The sequence below is a fragment of the Colletes latitarsis genome, chromosome 4 (assembly GCF_051014445.1).
Source record: "Colletes latitarsis isolate SP2378_abdomen chromosome 4, iyColLati1, whole genome shotgun sequence".
Taxonomy (NCBI): Eukaryota; Metazoa; Arthropoda; class Insecta; order Hymenoptera; family Colletidae; genus Colletes; species Colletes latitarsis.
The window spans coordinates 41,038,502-41,059,537 of NC_135137.1; the positions used below are offsets into that span (position 1 = coordinate 41,038,502).

The window sequence follows — 21,036 nt, forward strand, 5'->3', positions numbered from 1 at the left end:
GAAAAACACAATTAAAACAATTCGATTATAAAGAATTTTCTCAATAAACTCGATTTAAAACTCTACACTGTCTTGAATCGTTATAATTATTGTTTAATTTACATATTTTTGTCGTAATTTCTTGGCTGTATTACACGATCCAATAATACTTTGATTACAAAAAAAGAAATATAAACTACTTGACTCGAACGGTAAAATAAACTTGATTTAATAAAGTTCAAATAGTTAAGTTAGTACACAAGCTGGAACAATAATTTAAAAAATTTTCATTAAATTTTAAGTAATATAAACATACTTTCTTTATAGTTACCATTAAAAGTGATATTGATATACGTTTTTTTTTTATTTACTCTATGCGATTTGTATAATGAATAAAGCAAAACTGTTTATTTTACCGCTGTCAAATATGTGCAATATTGAAATTAAATGAATACAAAAAACAATCATATGCATAATGTAGTAAATTTTGTATAAACTTCAAATGTTTCAATTTTTTGTTAACCACAATAAAATTAAGGTCTAATAACATTGTCGAATTAGTTGTGATGCTATTCGATTAGTTGCTGTATTTATTCTGAACATGCAGTATATTGAAAACTAGTGAAAGATTATATAAATAATGTTGACAACGTAGTTGTTATGAAAACGCAGCTTTATTTAGTTTGATCCAAATAAGAGATTATGATCATATGTTGGTAGTGTACGCAGATTGCCGCCACGGCTGTTATGTTTCTACGATGAGTACGGATTTGTAATTTTAATTATAAAAATTGTGAGACTTAAGTGCTGTTTAGCATTGAAATTAAAAGGTGATATTTATTTCTCTGTATCTAAAAACTTAAGAGTGTTGCATGGTTTCAAATATATTTTGGTGCTCTTGACCGATATAAAATTTTAAACTGTGCGCAATGTTTCATTTTGAGCCAATAAATTTGTATCGATTGGCTTCTTCTATGTTCATGAGGTATTACCGCCAATTATTAAGGAACGTAAATACAATCTTTTTCCATCTCCCTTTATTTATGTTTTGCTTTTACTGTCAGCTTGATTAAATCACAAGTATAAAATGCAACATGGCGAAGCGAAGCTACTTTTTGCGATAACCTCAATTTTCCATACAGTGATCAATTATACTGGTGAAAAAAAAATAGTGTCAATTGTTTTGAGGAACTGTTTCATTGTTTCTTCTTGTGACCTGGTATTTCTATCTTAATTGTAATTAATTTATTGTATTTTTATGTTTAAGTTCTACATAGTACTCATATTAAATTAAAGTATTTGCTTCTGTTATTTACATTGAACTTATCCAATATAGGTATGTTAAGTGAATAAGATATTTCATCTGTTTATGATTGATAATTCTTTTCAATACGTTCCAAAAATTTTCATTATGCATTTCAAATCATTTTAGACATATATATATATTTTGAATTCATCCTTTAACATTTTATTTATATATTTTTAGGTATATGTAAGCATATGAATGACTATGGATCCCAAAATTGATATAGAATTATCAATGGATACAACAGATAAAACTGATCAGGATTCATCCATAGAAAATGAAGAGAAAACTAAAAGTTCCATTAATCAAAATAAAGAAATAAATATTAATGCAGGAGAAACACCACAAGATTCATCTATTCTCAAAATGGACAAAGTAATTGTTGATACATGTCAAACGAGTGAAAAAGTGGTTAGTACAGAAAATGAAGTACAACAAAGATTATCTGAAGAGAATTCAGAAAGTATAGAAGTATCAAATACCAAATCATCAGAAGAAAATATTTCGGAAAGCAATTTACATGAAAGCAACATAAATGTTATATCGACAGATTGTAATGACATACAATCAGAAAGTTTACATAAAGATGTTTCAGAAACTGATTTGCAGGAAGAAAGTTCAGGAACAACATTGACAACATCTAGCATTATGGAAAAAAATGACACAGTTAATTTGTTAAGTAGTGCAAAAACAGTAGAATGTATAGAATCTCAGAAAGATTCAAAAAATGTAGTAGAAGAAACGGAAATGCAAAGTTCAAAGAGTATCAATACAGATGATACGTGCAATTTAAACTTAACAGGGAAAGAAATTGATGGCAATGTTGTAAACGATTTTCAACCAGACAAAGTGCAATTGCTTATCGATGAAAGAGATAATTCAAATAATAAAAAGACTGATTCGGAAGAAATATTGGAAGGTTGTGATAAAGATATGTCAGAAAAGAATATAGTGGAACCAGAAAATACAGAGTTTGTACAGTTCTCTCAAGAGAAACATGGAGATGCACAAATTGAAAATCAGTCCATCGACGCGGAAGATCCTTTTGGCGGAGATACTCTTAATGTTGAAAATGTTGAACCAATGGACACTGATGATCTCAATGAAACTGATGTAGGTTTTTCTAAATTATGTAGTCAGGCCGACAATCTACAAGATATCGTGAATGCAAGGGAGAGCAGTTTTAGTAGTAATAAAAAAGATAACAAAGAAAACAAAGATGTTTCTATCAATACAGTAGAGCCTTTAAATGCGATACAAAATGTTGATAAGAATTGTAGTGACAGTTCAGCAGAGGTAGAAGGAAATAAAAATTTAAATAAAACAGAAGTTGCAGGATCAACTGAAAAGTGTAGTGATAGTATACAAAAACCTCTTGATGAAATAACATCAATAGATACTGAAGAACAGTCTACTGTGTTACCAGGACAAGATGATGAATTGTGTATTATCCCAGATAGTATGAAAGTAATAATTCCTGGACAAACAGAAAAGTCAAACTCTAATAATAACAAATCTTTGCCAGAAATTGATTGTGAACACGATAAAATTATACAAAGTTGTCAAGATAATGAATTAGATACCAATACTAATAAGGATATGCAACAAACTGTAAAAGAAATACAAATTGGAGATGAAAATAGTTCAAAAGATATTGAAAATGTTCAAAAGGAAAAAGATTCAGTTAATAATGTTTCACTTACAACTACAGATGTTATTAATATCGATGAAGAGTCAAAAAATTCTGAAATTGAAGAAATCACAACTAAAGAAATTTGTAAACAATGTAACGAGGAAAGGTCATGCAAAATAAAAGTAAAAATTGGTTTTGATACTTACAATGTTTGTTCCAAAACTTGTAAGGCGCTATTCAAAGCTGCCAATAATAGGGCTGTGGATATACCCAGTGATGGAGTCAATTCTAAGAGAGAAAAACGTTGTGCAAATTGTTTGCTAATTGTCGAACTCGGCGATGAACGTAATCTCTCTTGGGAAACGATGGAGTTCTGTAACGAAGAATGTTTAGGCAAATTTCAAACAAAATATGGGAGTTATTGTAGAAATTGCAATGGTTCGGTACAGGCAGTGAGTTTAGGCAAATATTGTGTAAGGTTTGGCTATGATGTTAGACAATTTTGTTGTTCCACGTGTTTAGAAGAGTTCAAGAAAGGACTGAAAGTATGTACATACTGTCAGAAAGATATAAGTTCTAGTACAGAAGGTTTCCTTGCACCAGTTGGTGATAAAGGACAATTTAAAGATTTCTGTACACAAGAATGTATGGAAAAATATTCAAAAATGAGTTCTGTTGAGCCTCCAAACATGGAAAAAAAATGTTGCAGTGTTTGCCAAGAAGTAAGAAAGTATTCTTTTTTTTATACTTATTATGTTTTTAATATGAAATATAGAAAGTTAAATTAAAAATGCATTCTTTGTAACAGGAAAAGGTTGTTCACTGTGAAGTTCAAGTTGATAGATTTGGTCCAGTAGCTATTTGCAGTGAACCATGTTTTGCAGCATTTAAATTTGTAAAAAAAGTTGATCCTGATCAATGTTCCACTTGCAAGAAATTTTTTGAATTACCTCATAAAAAAAGTTCTGTTGTGTTTTATGAAAACGAGGCTCATACATTTTGTTCTAAAACATGTTTAAATATATTTATTATTACAAATAGGAAAATTGTCCCTTGTAATTGGTGTAAAGTAAAAAAGTATAATTTTGACATGATCAAAAAGGAATTGAAGTCTGGTCAAGTGATGATGATGTGCAGCTTAAATTGTTTAACACTGTACCAGGTATGAAGTGTTTATGTATTAATAATAGAAGATTCCGAAAATAAAATTCATTAAATTTTATTTCCAAATGTACATAGGTCTCGATAAATGCGGTTTCGGCTAAACGAATAAATTGTGACTTTTGTAGAGAGTTCTCTCAAGCACAGTATCATTTAACAATGTCAGATGCAACGATACGAAATTTTTGTTCGTATAATTGTGTAATGAATTTTCAAGCTCAGTATACTAAATCACCAATCACGATACCGGCAGGCGATGATCCTGTACCTACTGGTATGCCTAAAAGGACGATACCTCATAGAAGCACGAATTCAAACAATCAGAAAGTTAGTGATATACAAAATAAAAAGACTATGCCAGTTATTTCTTCTGTAACAAGTTTAGCCGCAATAGGAAATGGACAATCCAGTCCGACGACGCAACAAAACAGTGTAAATAACATGGTAATACCTTCGGTTGCTATCAGTCAAAATCAGGCACCACAAGTAATTTATAAGCAACACATTATAACGAGGCCACCGAGTCCGATCCAAATTCACAATAAAACTACACAGTGCAAACCGGCGATGCACACGAAAGGAGTTTCTGTGCGTCCACATCCTTGTACAAAAGCCACGCAAACGGATGAAGTTCAACATGCGATTGTTCCGATACCGGTTCCAATTTATGTTCCGTATCCAATGCACATGTATAGTATGCCTTTTCCAGTCCCATTACCATTTCCATTACCAATTCCTGTCCCTATTTTTATACCCACAACAAGAAATAGTGCTAAGGGGATATTTAAAGATATTAAAAGAATACAGGAAAAAATACCAGCAGATCCATTCGAAGCTGAACTTCTCATGATGGCAGAAATGGTAGCAACCGAAAAGAAAACTAATGAGAGTGATTCGGATTCTGCGGATGATAGGTAAATTTATGCAACTATCACCAAGGTTAATTATAGAATAAAAATAAGTAATATTTTCTACAAAGTATAATATTTTATTTGGCAAGTATTTTGTCTCTTTTATAGAGACGAAGATGCTGGTGATCGTGATCATACGCACAGTGGAGGTTTTAGCCCAGAAGGAGTTGACTCCAGTAACACATTTGGTGACGATATGTTACAAATGGCTCTAAAAATGGCAACTGGAGAATTAGACGAGCCAGCTGTTGATTTAGAAGCTGCTTTAACTCCAAATACAATTACCGCTACACAAACATCAGCACAATCTGACACAACTATGGAAAATGATGGTAACACGGAAAATCTATATTACAAATCAAAATTACATGATTCGAATTTACTAAAGATATAATATAATAATGCATTTCTTTTGTAACCTTTAGTTCAATCAGAACGATTGATCGTTGCTTCTCGTGGTAGAAAACGAATGGTTCCGTATAAGCCACGGTCGACTCCAAACAAACGAGGAAGACGTATATCTACTGCGAACGATATGCCTTTGATGCCACCACCCGAGCCTCAACCACCACCTCAACCTAGAATTATAGAACCCATAGAAAAACCAGATGCTAATATGGCACTCAAATATACTTTCGGAGTAAATGCGTGGAGACAATGGGTAACTTAACATATTGCGATTTTATTTTTTATTGAAAGCAGGTGTTAAGAATCGTTTATTTATTAAAAACAGGTAGTTGCAAAAAACGCTGAACTAGAGAAACAAAATACATCGATGAGGAAAATAAAGTTATTTAAAACGGATCTCCTACAGCTCACAGCAGACGAATTAAATTACTCATTATGTCTGTTTGTGAAAGAAGTTAGAAAACCAAATGGCACAGAATATGCTCCCGATACGATATATTATCTTTGCTTAGGTAAATTTACTAATTGAGTATATTGTTTGGAAAAACAAAGTTTGTTCTTTACCATAATTTCATATTGCAGGCATACAGCAGTATTTATTCGAGAATAATAGAATAGACAACATTTTTACGGATATGTATTATGAAAAATTTACAGATTGTTTAAACGAAGTTGCAAAAAAGTTTTCTGTTCTTTATAATGATGCGCGTAAGTAAATAAATCTTTTTATCAATTTAGAAAAATTGTATTAATGTGTCTGTATTTTTTAGAATATATTGTTACGAGAGTTGAGGAAGAACATTTATGGGAGTGTAAACAGTTAGGTGCTCATTCTCCTCATGTCCTTTTAAGTACTCTTATGTTTTTTAACACCAAACATTTTAATCTTGTGGTATGTATGAATCAATTTTGTAATCATCCTTATATTGAGAATATCTAAATCTTACTTCTAGAAACTAAAATTACATTAAAAGTTTAGCGATTATACAATCTTTTAGACAGTAGAAGAGCATATGCAGTTATCATTTTCTCATATCATGAAACATTGGAAACGTAATCCTGCTGCACAACCTACTGCAACAACGGGAAAAGTTCCAGGATCTCGAAACGTCCTTCTTCGTTTCTATCCGCCACAATCGGCACTGGGTTGGTATTAAAAGATCGATACAATGGAAGCATTAAAATATTACAAACTTACGACTTTTTTCCAGAAGGCAATTCACGTAAAAAGAAGGTATACGAGCAACAAGAGAACGAAGAAAATCCGTTGAGATGTCCAGTCAAATTGTACGAATTCTATTTATCCAAGTGGTATGTTCATTTTATTCGTAGAATTAAACTTTTTAGAAAACGTTACAGTGTGAGTCATTAATATATTTTCTTGTTATTTTAGCCCGGAAAGCGTAAAAACTCGAAACGATGTGTTCTATTTACTACCTGAAAGAAGTTGTGTACCAGATAGTCCAGTATGGTACTCAACATCTCCACTGGCAAAGGAACATCTTATAAAAATGCTATACCGTATTAAAATGGTTAAAGAAATTAATGTGGCATTATTAACTAGTTAATTTCATGTTCGCATATTTATCTTCTCTCTGTTCATTTGGATAACATAATACGCAAAAAGTAATTGATCCCTTGTACAACAAACAAGAATATTTGAAGAATGATGTGTAATCATTGAAATTTTATAATTTCTATTGTATATTTTTCACTTCCTAATAAAATACAAAACTTATCATTAAAAGAATTTGTAATTATATCTTTTATGTACTATACATATGAAGCATAATCTAAACAAACATGCAATTATAATAGACGAGAAAATAGCATTTTACCGAATTTTTGTAATATACATGTAATTGTGAAAAAAACAAATTTTTATTTATAACTTAAAAAAAAACATTTATACATTTTTCTTTGGTCTTGTAAATACACGTTTATATTTCAATATGTTCTTCTTTACTTCTAATTGACAGAGTTCTGTCTGCAGTTCAGAAAATATCATTTCTTGTTCTTCTTGTGAAATAGTTTCTCTGTTGAAGTATAAAAATTATACATATATAACTATGTTGTATCTTAGGATAGTGAATTAGAACTTGTACAATATTAGTATTATTAAATTTTACCTGTAAATTTTCATTAGATCATATTTCTCCCATGGCTTAGCTAAAGCGTTTGCCTTCCTTTGACGTTTTTCGTTAACAACTAACTCTTCCACTCCTTTCAAACCTTTAAGTTCCCACCGTTGCGTCCATTTCTGATTTTTAAGAGGGACTTTAATTTCATTTACTGGAACAGGTGTTCCCTCGGGTATCAATTCTGCTTCTAAGTCAAATGGAAATGTACTATACTCTGGTGGTGCATCTCTGAGGTAATATAACTCCTTATCCAATCTTTTCTCTAATCTACAAACATCATAAAATATTAGTTATAAATATTCATATACATTGTATTTATTGTAAACTACTGATTTAAAATAAATAATTTTTATTGACCTTAAACAAACAATCTTTTGGATAGCTGGATCATACAAATCATAACGTACTTCTACACCTTCCCCATCCACAATATTCCTCAAAACAAACGAAGCTCTTAATCCACAACCTTCTCTCTGTATACATATACCAACAAATTTATTTACTTTCCCAGCTGCATGTGGCTCTGAATAAGTTACTGCTAATACAGAACCAACATAAAATTCAGGTATACTTATAACAGACCTCCTGGCCAACATATCGAAACGTTCCAATTTTTCTCTCATGGTATTACGAAAAATTGGATTTGGGTCTGGTAAAAACTCTGGATAAAGATATCTGTGCTTTTCAAGAGATATTGTGTTAGATGACTGTGTAGTTTCAGTTCGAGAATCATTATTTTCAGATTTCGTTTCATGTTTTAATTCCTGTGCAGAAGATGAAAAAGCTTTTGCTTCTTTGTCTGAAAATATTGACGATAACAATAAACTCAATATCATTCGCTAAATATTAATGCAATAAATGATTACTTATGAATGTAATAAAATGATGTTTAAAAGACAATAAAACATACTTATCGCTTTCATGAGGTGCGAATTTTGCCATATTTTATACGATACGAATCTTAATGAAATAATCATATTTCACCATAAAAATGTTTGTAATTCTTTATAATTTATTTTAGGTTATTTTATATAGGTGGTCAGATCTGGCATAATTTAGTACATCAACGACGACACTACTAACGACGACTTCCTTAGTCGAACTTCGGAAAGTCGACAAAGGCAAACTGACACATGCTCTCTCACTCTCAATTCTCCGAAGTTACCCGAAGTAATTTCGGACCGCCTCATAGGAGTCGAGAGAACCGCCCAAATTGCGTGGAATAGTTCATTATATTCAACGATAGATGGCGCTTATTTTCGACCTCAAACCCCCTGGTGCTAAAACGCCCAAGTTTGTCGTGGAATAATTCATTATTTTCAACGATAGATGGCGCTTATTTACCGACCTCAGGCCCTCTGGTGCTAAAACGCCCAAGCTTGTCGAGAAATCCATCTAGCGTGGACGATACGAACTATTCCACTACAAACTTGGGCGTTTTAGCACCAGAGGGCCTGAGGTCGGTAAATAAGCGCCATCTATCGTTGAAAATAATGAACTATTCCACGACAAACTTGGGCGTTTTAGCACCAGGGGGTTTGAGGTCGAAAAATAAGCGCCATCTATCGTTGAAAATAGCGAACTATTCCACGACAAACTTGGACGTTTTGTTATCCGGATTTCCGGAGTGCCCGGAATATTTCCAAAATGCTGGCGGCCTTGCGAAGAGGTGGCATGTATCTTATAACTAAGGGAATTATTTGGAAAGGAAAATGAAGGGAAAAAATGATGAGAACACATAGAATTCTTTGAAATTATATCATTTATTATCATAGATTTACATTATACAAAACTTTAATATATATAAACCAGCAGTGGTCAGCGATGGTCCAGCAATGGCAAGCAGTGGCAAGCAGAGTCCAGCAGGGGCAAGCAGTAACAAGTAGTAATCGTTATACGTTGTTGGAAGCATCAGGAGTGGTCAGTAGCGGTTAGCAGAGTCCAGCGGAGGCAGGCAGAAGTCAGTAGTAATCGTTATACGTTGTCAGAAATACTAACAATGGTCCGCATTAACATGTGTCTCGTGCGGTAAGATATGTCGGCTTTCCCCACCACTCCGTTAGACGCTAAGGAAGTTCGTCGTCACTATTGTCGATTTCGATGCACTCAATTTTCAATTATGCCCGATCTGGCCACACTGCACTGATGTGAACATAAATGGTGAAGTACCGCACGTGGTCCATTATAGTAAGAATGAAACTCCGTTATGAATTGTAATTATTTACTTATTTGTTCGTTGTATCAAAAAATGTAAAAGTTTAAAATAATCAATTTTAGATTACAGTCATAATAAACCATATGTTTCATCTTGGTGAATTTGTTTCATAACCATTGATTGCTGACTTTGACAGGTGCTAACTATTTACAATATATTTTCATTTAATTTCGTAATACCTATTTTAATATGATTATTTTATAAAAAAAATATTTTTTAGGAATATTTATATTAATACTGGGAAATGTATGAAACAAACTTTGATGATATGGGTTAAGAAAAGTCTGTATTAAATTTAATTTAAGAAAACAATCTTTTCATCTTATGTCGACAACATTATTATTTCGTATAATAAATGCACAATTTTAGAGGTAAAATTTCAAATATTTCTTTTGATTCTTATGTGTATACATTTTTTGAAATCTAAATTCAAAATTTCTTTTCAGGTTTATTGTAAAATAATTTCTTTTGATCCACTACCTTTTTGAGAGAAATATTTTTTAAAACACATGTATAATAGATTTGTCTTACAAACTTCACCGAATTTGTAACAATATTCAGGAGGAATTAATATTTATTCCATCAGATTAAAAAGTTACAATTGATATTTTTTTAATATGATAGAATCTATAACATTGGAGTTAAGACCTAGACTTCAAATATGCAATGTTTTCATTCATTTAGACAAAGAAGTAAACTCAACAGAAGTTAGAATAAAGCTTTTAGAAAAAAGTATAGAGATAACAATAGAGAATAATACATTAAAGTTTCTAACAAAATTGATAAAATTAATACCAAATTCATTGTCTGCATTAAATATAGTGAATGATTGGATTTGTTTCCGTGTGCAAACAGGATCAAATTCTATTTTTGGATCGTTTCAAACAGAAATACTTACTAATTCTGCACCAAAGATTAATTCTATAAAAGATTCTTTAGAAAATTATTATTTAGAAAACACTGAATTACTTAATGCATCTGATTGCAATATATTATGTGCATATTGTAAAACCATTCTTTCTAAAAAAATACTTGTCGAAAGGGTATTACCTGTACCAGATATGAACTATGATCCAAGCGAATGGTTTTGCTGTAATCACAATCATGTTAATATTACACAAAATTTGACGCCATTAGAATCTGACATCTTTTATGGACCACTATTCTTTGTTATTCATACAAATTTGTTTAATGACAATTTAAAAATAGATGGAAATACTATCATTTGTAATAGATGCTTACAATATTTAGGAAAAGTTGATACAAATAATTCGCTTAAACTGTGGAGTTGTTCTATAGATTACAATTTATTAAGCAATTCAAAAACAAAAAATGCAACAGATCCCTTCAATGATTTTTTAATAGCTATTAAAACATCTATGACTGGTATATTTGGTGAAGAAATAATTTTACAATCTTCTGTAGGAAAAAATAATCATTGCCTTATTCTAAAACCAATGGACTGGCACTTAAATTTAATGATAGAACCTAAAACAATTTCAAATAATAATATTATAACTTTGCAAACGGTATCCATTGTTAAAGTATTATACAAATATGAGACAAATAAAAGTATCATTGATTCTACAAATAAAACATATTGTGAAGTAGGTTTCCTAGTGATGAAAGCAGGTTTAGAGCATTTATTATTGTCAACAAAACGATTTCCACAACTCCATAGAGCTGTCTCTGATTATTATATTGGACATATATATTTGGAAAAACTTACAAATGATACTTAATAGAATTAATCTACGATTTTGTGGAAAGAAAATTTTGACTGTTATATACATAGATGTATTCTAAATACCTTCATTCATTTTTTAATATAAATAAAAATATTACCATAATCATAATTTAAACTAAATACATACATGTTAACTCAATGCATGAATAAAGTTTTATTTTATCAGAAATTTACATATCTATTAGTATATTACATTTTGTAGTCAATATTATGATTAAGTAATATTTTACAATGTATAACTATGTACCATTATTTACTTTAATGAAAATGAAGAACACAGTTTCTAAGAAACAAAAAATTACAACTTTAATTTAATTAATGTAAATTTGTTAAGCATATTTTAATACTTTGTACTCAAATGAAAATTAATGTATGTACAGTTATGAAAAAAAGTACACAAAAAACTACAAGAAATAGTTTTATATGTATTTACATTATCTAAATGCTTACTTAAATCCAATACCGGTTAAGTAAACTTTATGTGAATACGCGCACACAATATGTATTGTTTTCACAATTACGAATGCAACTATTCTTTTCGCAAATTGCTTACTGACAAAGCTATTTCGGAGACGTGCTTTTCTTATTCTAGAAATGGTTGTCAAAAGTTTTTTAAAACAAATTTAAGTAACACTTATAACTACTAAAAAATAAACGAATAGTTTTGGAAATTGTTTGCATTAAAGTGATTTTTCAGTAAGAAAGTAATAATTAGATTCTACTATAGTATTGTGTTTTTAGCTAATGACATTCTAAGGACGTTTACTATAGGAATGGAATTAAACGCAATAATTAATTCACGAAAGTGTTTTGTTCTTCGATTGAATCTTTGTACCCAGGTAAGATATGCTTTTATATTCGTCTTATTACTATTTTTTATTCATTCCACCGTATATTATACTAAGTTACATTTCATCTTTTATTAGCAAAGATCGTACTGTCAAGAATATCGGTGATATATCTATATAACAGTTTAATAATAATATATATAAGCTTTGCAGACCTATGTCCACATATAATACATGACACGATACTATAATGATTTTTCTCTTTAATATCGTGGCTATCGGTAGCTACGTGTTATAAAAAATAATTTGCCAGCTATCAAAATACTTGTATATCATTGAATGAAATCTTAACATTGTATACCATTTTAACAGTTGCTATTGTACTCGATCAGGTTTACATGAAAAGCAACATTTTACAGGAAAAAATTTGATTTTTTTTAGTTTTCTTTGTTCCAATAGTAGAGTCATTAGGCTTAAAAAGGTGTCTTGAAAAGCATTAAAATGTATTGTATAAATTAATATTATAAGTCATGCCTTACTTAGGCCTTAAATTTCTAGTACTGTGCAATGTCTAAGACTGCGGCAAAACAACATTCTATTTACGTTGCACTCGCTTGATCAAGAGAAGAATGTAATCTGTCTGCAAGAGGTTTTACATACGCCCATCCACCGTCTTTAGTTTCTTTAAACAACTGTTGAAAAAACAAGATTTTATATCATTATACAACATGAGAAAAAAATAAAATATAAAGTTTTTATAACCGCGTACCTTCGTTTGCCAATTAATGCTATTTTCTTTTCTAAGACGCGCTTCGTCTCGTTGTTTTTGTTCAATTGTACATTTAGCTGCTGTAGCTTTTTCCATATCATTAATCCTTAATCCAACGGTTACATCCCGCCAAACTTTTCGCGATTCATGTTCTTCTTGTTCACAAACTGGTTTTACTAATTTTCTTTGAGTTTGAAGTTCTTTTACATCCGCAAATGTTTCAATTCTCTAAAAAAAATTAACATTTATAATATTAAATAATTAAAATTTTCATATGATACATAAAACCGGCGATATATAAAGCGATATACAAATTATGGCAATACTTTTTACACTTACTCCATCAGCCCATTTTGCTTCCATAGCACCGCTCCACTCTCCAGTTATAGTAAGAAATGGTTTCTTCTCTCCTGGTTGAGTAATCTGACATGTAATTCGGTTACGTTTACCACCATAAAAAGGTTTTGTTAAAAATTCTACTGTAGCATGGAAGCCAGTTTGTGTACAATGTATAACTGCAGTTCCTCCTAATTCTATCCATGGTACAGTAAGAATAGATCTACCATAACCATTAGGAAAAGTTAGAACGTATTCTTCTCCATGTTGTAATACATTTACCCAACCTTTCCCTACATTATGTACTCCTATACTCAATCCAAGAAATTTACTCTTTGTCCATACATGTGCTCCAAAACTAATTCTTTTTGCATAATGTTCAGCATAAAACGCACTTACTAAAACATAAATGATTTCAAAAATTTCTTTAGAATGTAATCATTTACAGATTAGAAACTTACTTGGAGGGTGATGAGAAACCTGTTCTGCGATAAACGAAAGTTGATTTTCTTTACACCAAGGTACAGGTCCTTCAACAACTACTTTTGAATCAATTGAACTATCTACACCATCAGTGGGAATATCCCAATGACATCTAAAAATTTCACCTAATATTGGATTATATGGTTTTTTAGCTACCCCTGATTTGCGACCTGCATGGAAACTACATAAGTACCAACGAACTACTTGAACCATTCTATCTTTTGGTGTGGTCATATCTGCTATGCTAAAATGTATAAGATATTACAATAACATATGAAGAGTTTACATCATTTTTATAATTTTTAATAATCATTTAAGACTATACCTTACAAACTGGTCTGGATGAGTAAAGTAATCTGCATACATTTCAAGAAGCGACCTGCGCTCTAAAATAAATGTAGGTAATGCTACTTTTGTCAAATCCATACCAATCTTCACTTGAGATAGAAGATGAGTCACAACAGATCCATGAGATTCCATAGAATCCACTGAAATGCAATAATAAACAAACAACATCATTTTTAATTTCATTTTATTTCTTAATAATTTCAAAATTTATTAGTATAATTGTTACTAACTTTCTGTTTCACTTTCCTCCTCGTATAGAGCTGTAATATAGTACAATTCATTGACAATAATTTATACATAACATTACTTAGTAGCTTATCGAGTAATTAAAATGTTTTCATTTTAAACTAGTTAATTATTTCTTTTTCTAGAAACTTGAATCGTTAAAACAAAAATTCACATATGTACCTATTTACAAGAATAAAGAAAGCATGGATAAGTTTCAAGGATTCTATTAAACTTAGGATATTTTAATTTGTTAAGTATATTTTACCATGATTAAAAGACTTACTCTTTGAATCTGCATCCAGCATATTGTCTTTTTGTAAAATACCAGCTAATATCCATTCCTAAATACTTTCACTGCGCGAAATTGATTATACGCGACATAAAAGTTGTTTCCCAAGAAATGAAATACACAGAAAGGAAGAAAATATCAGAAATTGATAAAATGTTATTTTCTCTAATTTTGCCATACTATCAAACATTTAGGCTTGACTTTAACTAAAAATTTGATGACTATTTTGCGACAACGTTACGTTAACGCGATAATTCACGTGTTGTGTAAGATGCTCACTAAAATCAATAAGTGAAGTTGCGGATAAGGTCGACTGGTGCAAATCTGCATTATCGATACTAACAAGTGAATCTTGTTACATATTCTCCTTCATTTGTTAAAATTTATGAATTGTTTTGTTAAAATTCTACTGACTTTTGCAACGATTTATTTGATATTATGAATTTCGTGATGCAGATACATTTTAATATAAATATTCATTAATAATAATAACAATCATATTATAATTATGCGTCGTAAAATTTTAATCCACATTAATATGTTTCAATCTACTTTGACATATTTAAACATTTGCATACTCATTTTTTATTTTAATACTGTACAACTTTTCTTATATATTCTTTGTTTGATGTCATACTATTCAAAAATACTGCATACAAATATACAGTAGTTAAAACATAATTCAGAAAATATTGTATATTCATTATAAAATTTTAAACTTACCATCGTAATCAACTGATCCATCACCTTTTGTAGGTGGTAATGGAGGTTGCTTTCGATTTTCACTTGAATTGGCATCAACATGTGCCTGTGACCATTCGCCATCTCGTCGTCTACTAAAAAGTTTAATTATTATTATTATTATAAAATATGTTAAATATTTTATTCAGCCTCATGCTAAAGTTTTATAAAACTAATAAATGCGTACACGGTGATATGATTTTGTATTGTAGGAGGCGATATCTCGTCTGCTGCATCATAGTAGTCCTCATCTTCGTCCGAAGACGAGTAAGAAAATTGCGGTACTGGAAGATCTCTATCTACAACAGCTTTAAAAATAAAATACAGCGAAAATGAATATTTTAAATCATGTTTTTTATTAAATTAATTTTTTTATTTTTTATGATATCGCATTTCAATATTTATGTACCGAAGTTTAATTTATACTTTAATACGCATAAATGTTGAAAACATATTACCATTTGGCAATGCAGGTATTCTTGATTCTACACACTCAGAACCTAGTTCGATTCCAGTTTGTACTGGTACCTCTGCTTCACTAGCAGCAACTGAAATTCACTGTATTAAACATTTTTGATTACAGATACATTTTATTTACAACTTCCAAGTTATTACCATGAGATAAGGAAGATGAAACATGTATTGAGTCAGTGGGTCCCCTATATATACCATTTACAGGTATTGCTGTATTCTAAAAGTATTGTATTAGTTAAGCATGCTGTAAGTTATTAAGTTAAATGTGTTAAATTTAATTATAAAAATCAACGAAAAGAATGTCTTGTAACTACATCAAATTTTTACCTTTGCAATTTGCAATTGAACAATTGTATGTTTAACACAATTAAGCATTGCATTAGCTTGTGTTAAAACTGCAGCATACTTTTGCTGCTTTTCTTCATCTTCTTCAGCAGTAGTTCTCTGTTTTGTTTCAATTAATTTTATTTGGTCAATTAATAATTGAAGATAAGCATCAGCTTCAGCTACTTTGCGATCAAAATCTTGCTTAGGTGGAGATTTTTTAGGATCCCATCTCTAAAATAACACTAAATATCAGAAAAGAGATACTTATTTATATTACACATAGTACATAAATAAGATATAAATCATACAGCATGTGAATGACGTAATATAGTATCTTCCAAAGCACGAATCCAACGTTCTCGTTCCTCTGCATTTCGTGTTTGAAAATGAAATGTTTTTGGATCATCTTTATATGACGAGGTGGTAATTGTAAATGTGCTATCATCTTCATCATCTATACCAATAATAGCACCTCTTAAACGGACGCATCCTCTACGTGCTCCTCTCATCATTTTTTCTTTACTCTGAAATATATTTACAAGAAAGTTCAATTTTATTTCACAACATAACATTAGTATAAATGGTACAACATCAATTCATAATATTATTTATCTAAAATAAATATGAAAAGTAATTTTATATATTATTAAATATGTAAATAATTGTAAAATTCGATATATATTTTATAGTATAAAAATATTTATACTGATACCAGATTCTTCCATCAAACATGGTTTATCTTTATCACGTAAGTCTGATAAGTATTTCCTTTATATGAAATTTGATGACTTGAAATTCAGAAATCAGCTGATTGTGACAGATACACAAACTGAACTTTGAGAAATAAAAATAAATGCTAAAGTATGCAATTGAAGAACAATTAATCAATTGTGTAAAAACTGCGTTTAGCAGACAGGAATTTTTATTTAGATAGTTTGATTTTTTAACAGAGAAACAGGGTGTAACCTGTTTATGATACAACGAGTAAACATCGAGCACAACGATCAGAATATTAAAAAAATCTTACCGTGTAATATGACAAAAGTCCAGCATTATCATCTAAAACGAACCATCGATATTGCCATCCGTTAACGACATTTGTCCATTTGCTAAGTGAACCTTCCATCGTCGACATTGTTATTTGTTGTTCACTGTTCGAACGTACAAATATACATACATATGTATAATGTGCATGTGTAATACGTGTTTCTGTACGAATGTATAGATAGGTAACTCTATAAGAAGGTTAACATAAGACGAATTTTCAAACAGTACATCCCAGGGTATACCACATTTAAATTGCATCAATTTATCGATGGTATGTAATCCAAATTTGAATTTATCATCGTAGATCTTCGGTAAAAATGATATTGCTTAAAAGAAAAAAAAATCGTTTGGACGGTCTGCTATCCTTCTAGTTACTTCTGGCAGTTTACTATTATGAAAGATTCCGTTACGAAAATAATATAATAGTAAATACAGTGTAGAATATTGAGAGTTGCGTGGAAATGGTTAAGAGTACGTTAATGCAATGATTAATTTTGTATGTAGATTGAACCTAATCCGAATAAGTAGATAAAATATTTCTGATTCAGATAAACAATTGAGAAAGAAAAAAACCATCACAGATCCGTTTTAGTCGCTCAAAAACGTTCAGGCGAGTATTATTTGTGCCCAGTCAGCTGATTAATTGTTTTTTCACTAAAAGCTGACGCATGGCAAGTATGTATGTAGTATGCACATCGAATGATTGTGTATCAATGAGAGAAAGAACCGTGGCAAATAAATTCGGAAGATCTGTAAATGTGTTTAATACGTGTTTTGTAAATATGCATGGCGTCCTATAATTCCTCGCATACATATGTGTATATATGTATATACATATATATTCAAAGAGTTATTTTTCATCAAGTTTCTTTGCATAACTTACAAAGGAAGTATGACATTCTAAACTAAAGAAAATACAGTGCTGAAGTAAATTATGTTAAAAACTAAATAGGATACTATGTTATTCTAACTAACATTGTGCATATGTGATTTAAAATATCATTTAATTTAATGACATATAAGTTTGAATAGTGAACTAGCAAACTCTGATTGAAAAATACAAAAGTAATTACACAGTGAATCGTAATTGTTTTATTGTATTGACGTAACGCATAAGACCGTGTTTATAATGGAGTAATATAATTAAAAAAATATAAAGATGGAGGAAAACAATTTTTTCGAAATAATTACAGTCACATAGTTTTATTTGCATGATATAATATGCATGTGATAAAAGCACAAAATGTATTTTAAACAGTTTTTTATATGGGTTTCTTATCACAGATTCTTGTTGCACATTTCTCTTCTTATTGCAAATTCAAAAATATTTAAAGTAATTCAATTTGTTTTATCATTTGTTATTTCATTATAAATATGATCTAAGTACTTTTATAATATAATAAATCTATATATTAAAATGTACTTTAATGTGTCTGTAATTCAACAGAAAAAAGTAAACATGGAGGAGAAGCATGGCTCAAGTGTATTGGAAGATGAGGAACTAGAGGAATCTGAAAATATAATAATAAACGAAGTTGATGGTTTACCAAATTTGCATCCTAATTATCAGCAACTAGAACTAGAATTTGATGTAGGAAAAAGTCATAGTGATTCAAATATGAGATCTATAGAAGATTTGGTACATGATGAAGATTTACCAATGTCTGTTATTGTAACTAATGTAGATCCTCGAGTTTTTAAAAGTGATGAGTTAAAGGTAATAAAAACATGTAACAAAGTACATTGCAATGAGTATATATTTGCTTAAAAACTTTTCTTTATCTTGTAGCATGAAATAGAAGATCTTTTTAAGCAGTTTGGGGAAGATGCTACATTTCAATATTTTAGATCATTTAGAAGAATGAGAGTAAACTATAGTTCTCCAAATGCAGCTGCAAATGCAAGGATACAGCTACACCAAACTCACTTTGGTGAGACCGATATCAATTGTTATTTCGCACAACCTGTTACGCCAATAGGTTTGTAAAAATATATTTTATATTATTAGAATTTAAATTAATTTTATTAATGATAAAAATGATGCACTTTACAGACATGGAAGACCAACACCTCCAACCACCAGCACTTACTAAACAGTTCCTAATTTCACCACCTGCTTCACCACCTATTGGTTGGGAACCTAGAGAGGAAAGCGAACCTTTAGTTAATCATGATTTATTAGCAGCTATAGCAAACTTATCTGCAGGTTCTAATGTTTAAATAATTTATTTCATTGTTCTTGTGAAAACAATCAATAACACAATTAATCTTTCAGGCGGTAGCCATGAATTACATCCTGGAGGTTCAGGACAGCCAGGCATAGTTGTTCATGTTTGTGAAACGGCAAATCCTATGAAAACTGTCCCACGTATTCAACATACGCGTTGTCCAGAACATTCGTAAGCAGCTCCGCTAGTAATGTTGTCCATTCTATGACAATGACTTATATATCCATCCAAGAAGCAATTAGACGCATTACAGACAATGATGGCATTCAACACTCAAAAGTTTTAATTGCTATATTGCAAAATTGATATTTCTTGTGGCAATAGTGTCATAGGAAATGATTTGTAAATGTTTTTTGCTCAGGCCAATACATGTGAGTATTTTACAAAAATTATAGAAGTAGAAGATAAAATTTACTCCAATCCTTTGTCACAAAAATTGTCTCTATTTTCAGATAAATATTATTTTTTGCTAATATTGCAAACAAAAATATATCATCAAAAACGTGATATAATGAAATAGCTTAAAAATCATCGAATAATTACTAACGTACAAATAAACCATTAGTAAGAAATAGTACACACATTATTTTCAAATAACTTTACAATCGTTCTTAAACTTCTTTTTCTTCAAAAATATAAATTAAGGTACTAGAAGCTTATTTGCCATCCTAAAATTTAATAAAATTAACGTTAATGTGTCAAGAGTAAAAAGTATTAAAATTAGCGATATCGAAGTTGTACCTTGAATTATCGATGTTGTATTTTCACAAAAGGTACATCAAATTTAAGTCTTTAGAAAATGTCAATTTACTTATTTCGAAATTTGCAAACAAATTAGTTTAAAGGATATAAAATGGACGTGTGTGCAATGAATTTAATAAGGGCAATTATAGACATTGATGTATATTTAATGTACATACATGTGATTGTGAGTGTATATCATGTGAACGCATGAAAATTGGTGTTACCAATGCTCTTCTTTATTAGTTTTTAATTAATCTATAATAAAATTGAAGCGATAAATAGTTTTTCCTCCAAAGAATGTTAAAAATTTTGAACTATGAATAATAGATAAATGAATTACAAATAGCGTTACGTCATTTGGAAAACAACTCAATGCAATGAAAAATATACATATTACTTGCGATATGTCGGCGTTACAGTTTTACTACAATAGTAATGCATATGTATATGTAAATGTAAATGTAAATGTAAATGTATATAATGTTCCCCTCATATAAAATATATTTCATGTTGGTGTAAGATTTAATCTAATATGAAGCTGTTGAAAATTTATAACTATGTTATAGCGAATTACTTTTGTGTGAATAAATACGTTACCAGAAATTTGTCTTTTGAAAATGAATCTTATGCACACACGACAAGAAAATTTCAGTTCGTTTTGTTACATTATTTGGTTTGAATTATTCGGTATTGAATAAATAGTTTAAAAAATAATGTTTCATTTTTATCTCGA

The 21,036-nt window shown here is 30.1% G+C and overlaps 5 protein-coding genes across 13 annotated transcripts; 3 read left to right on the plus strand and 2 right to left on the minus strand.

Annotated features, from left to right (window-relative positions):
- The first annotated feature begins 692 nt into the window (after window positions 1–692).
- Woc (zinc finger protein without children) lies at window positions 693–7,148 on the plus strand. 2 transcript variants are annotated; one of them, XM_076763527.1, is made up of 12 exons: window positions 693–809; window positions 1,466–3,640; window positions 3,727–4,080; window positions 4,158–4,993; window positions 5,099–5,322; window positions 5,416–5,651; window positions 5,724–5,910; window positions 5,981–6,106; window positions 6,169–6,290; window positions 6,397–6,544; window positions 6,610–6,709; window positions 6,792–7,148. In XM_076763527.1, the coding sequence occupies exons 2-12, from the start codon at window positions 1,484–1,486 to the stop codon at window positions 6,964–6,966; spliced, it is 4,665 nt and encodes a 1,554-aa protein (XP_076619642.1). In that variant the 5' UTR covers window positions 693–809; window positions 1,466–1,483; the 3' UTR covers window positions 6,967–7,148. The 2 variants fall into 2 exon arrangements, with proteins under 2 accessions (XP_076619642.1, XP_076619643.1); XM_076763528.1 differs by having other exon boundaries at window positions 6,613–6,709.
- Window positions 7,149–7,240: 92 nt separating this feature from the next.
- On the minus strand, window positions 7,241–8,644 carry Mrpl19 (mitochondrial ribosomal protein L19). The gene is made up of 4 exons (XM_076763529.1): window positions 8,450–8,644; window positions 7,897–8,338; window positions 7,528–7,806; window positions 7,241–7,434 (listed from the first exon to the last, which is right to left on the minus strand). Exons 1-4 carry the CDS (start codon window positions 8,514–8,516, stop codon window positions 7,305–7,307), a joined length of 918 nt encoding a protein of 305 aa, XP_076619644.1. The 5' UTR covers window positions 8,517–8,644; the 3' UTR covers window positions 7,241–7,304.
- Window positions 8,645–9,175: 531 nt separating this feature from the next.
- Window positions 9,176–11,496, plus strand: LOC143341472 (E3 ubiquitin-protein ligase E3D). Of its 2 annotated transcripts, XM_076764513.1 has the most exons (5): window positions 9,176–9,499; window positions 9,573–9,752; window positions 9,817–9,890; window positions 9,975–10,125; window positions 10,201–11,496. In XM_076764513.1, exon 5 carries the CDS (start codon window positions 10,372–10,374, stop codon window positions 11,494–11,496), a length of 1,125 nt encoding a protein of 374 aa, XP_076620628.1. In that variant the 5' UTR covers window positions 9,176–9,499; window positions 9,573–9,752; window positions 9,817–9,890; window positions 9,975–10,125; window positions 10,201–10,371. The 2 variants fall into 2 exon arrangements, with proteins under 2 accessions (XP_076620628.1, XP_076620629.1); XM_076764514.1 differs by having other exon boundaries at window positions 9,176–9,726.
- Window positions 11,362–17,915, minus strand: LOC143341471 (oxysterol-binding protein-related protein 9). 3 transcript variants are annotated; one of them, XM_076764510.1, is made up of 14 exons: window positions 17,807–17,915; window positions 17,312–17,435; window positions 16,593–16,808; window positions 16,285–16,515; window positions 16,099–16,174; window positions 15,942–16,031; window positions 15,671–15,791; window positions 15,466–15,575; window positions 14,456–14,485; window positions 14,203–14,365; window positions 13,856–14,121; window positions 13,398–13,792; window positions 13,059–13,286; window positions 11,362–12,981 (listed from the first exon to the last, which is right to left on the minus strand). In XM_076764510.1, exons 1-14 carry the CDS (start codon window positions 17,905–17,907, stop codon window positions 12,889–12,891), a joined length of 2,244 nt encoding a protein of 747 aa, XP_076620625.1. In that variant the 5' UTR covers window positions 17,908–17,915; the 3' UTR covers window positions 11,362–12,888. The 3 variants fall into 3 exon arrangements, with proteins under 3 accessions (XP_076620625.1, XP_076620624.1, XP_076620626.1); XM_076764509.1 differs by having other exon boundaries at window positions 15,466–15,578; XM_076764511.1 differs by having other exon boundaries at window positions 15,466–15,578; window positions 17,312–17,821.
- Window positions 17,492–20,906, plus strand: Sra (RRM_RCAN_like domain containing protein Sra). 5 transcript variants are annotated; one of them, XM_076764516.1, is made up of 6 exons: window positions 17,492–17,602; window positions 18,779–19,048; window positions 19,121–19,310; window positions 19,385–19,537; window positions 19,607–19,930; window positions 20,012–20,906. In XM_076764516.1, the coding sequence occupies exons 1-5, from the start codon at window positions 17,600–17,602 to the stop codon at window positions 19,732–19,734; spliced, it is 744 nt and encodes a 247-aa protein (XP_076620631.1). In that variant the 5' UTR covers window positions 17,492–17,599; the 3' UTR covers window positions 19,735–19,930; window positions 20,012–20,906. The 5 variants fall into 5 exon arrangements, with proteins under 5 accessions (XP_076620631.1, XP_076620633.1, XP_076620634.1 ...); XM_076764518.1 differs by lacking the exon at window positions 17,492–17,602 and adding an exon at window positions 17,803–17,941; XM_076764519.1 differs by lacking the exon at window positions 17,492–17,602 and adding an exon at window positions 17,972–18,006.
- The last annotated feature ends 130 nt before the right edge of the window (window positions 20,907–21,036 follow it).

Bases quoted from the DNA above. Each gene is read 5' to 3' on its own strand.
- Woc (XM_076763527.1), top strand. From the start codon at position 1,484: ATGACTATGGATCCCAAAATTGATATAGAATTATCAATGGATACAACA. The intron at 5,323-5,415 runs GTAACACGGAAA...TGTAACCTTTAG, and splicing joins CACAACTATGGAAAATGATG to TTCAATCAGAACGATTGATC. The intron at 6,107-6,168 runs GTAAGTAAATAA...TGTATTTTTTAG, and splicing joins TGTTCTTTATAATGATGCGC to AATATATTGTTACGAGAGTT.
- Mrpl19 (XM_076763529.1), bottom strand. From the start codon at position 8,516: ATGATTATTTCATTAAGATTCGTATCGTATAAAATATGGCAAAATTCG. The intron at 8,339-8,449 runs GTATGTTTTATT...CAATATTTTCAG, and splicing joins GCACCTCATGAAAGCGATAA to ACAAAGAAGCAAAAGCTTTT. The intron at 7,435-7,527 runs GTAAAATTTAAT...ATACTTCAACAG, and splicing joins GATCTAATGAAAATTTACAG to AGAAACTATTTCACAAGAAG.
- LOC143341472 (XM_076764514.1), top strand. From the start codon at position 10,372: ATGATAGAATCTATAACATTGGAGTTAAGACCTAGACTTCAAATATGC.
- LOC143341471 (XM_076764509.1), bottom strand. From the start codon at position 17,907: ATGGTTTTTTTCTTTCTCAATTGTTTATCTGAATCAGAAATATTTTAT. The intron at 16,175-16,284 runs GTAAAAATTTGA...CAATACTTTTAG, and splicing joins TTCAATTGCAAATTGCAAAG to AATACAGCAATACCTGTAAA. The intron at 15,579-15,670 runs GTACGCATTTAT...TAAACTTTTTAG, and splicing joins ATACAAAATCATATCACCGT to TAGACGACGAGATGGCGAAT.
- Sra (XM_076764515.1), top strand. From the start codon at position 18,045: ATGAGAGAAAGAACCGTGGCAAATAAATTCGGAAGATCT. The intron at 19,049-19,120 runs GTAATAAAAACA...TTTATCTTGTAG, and splicing joins TTAAAAGTGATGAGTTAAAG to CATGAAATAGAAGATCTTTT. The intron at 19,311-19,384 runs GTTTGTAAAAAT...TGCACTTTACAG, and splicing joins ACAACCTGTTACGCCAATAG to ACATGGAAGACCAACACCTC.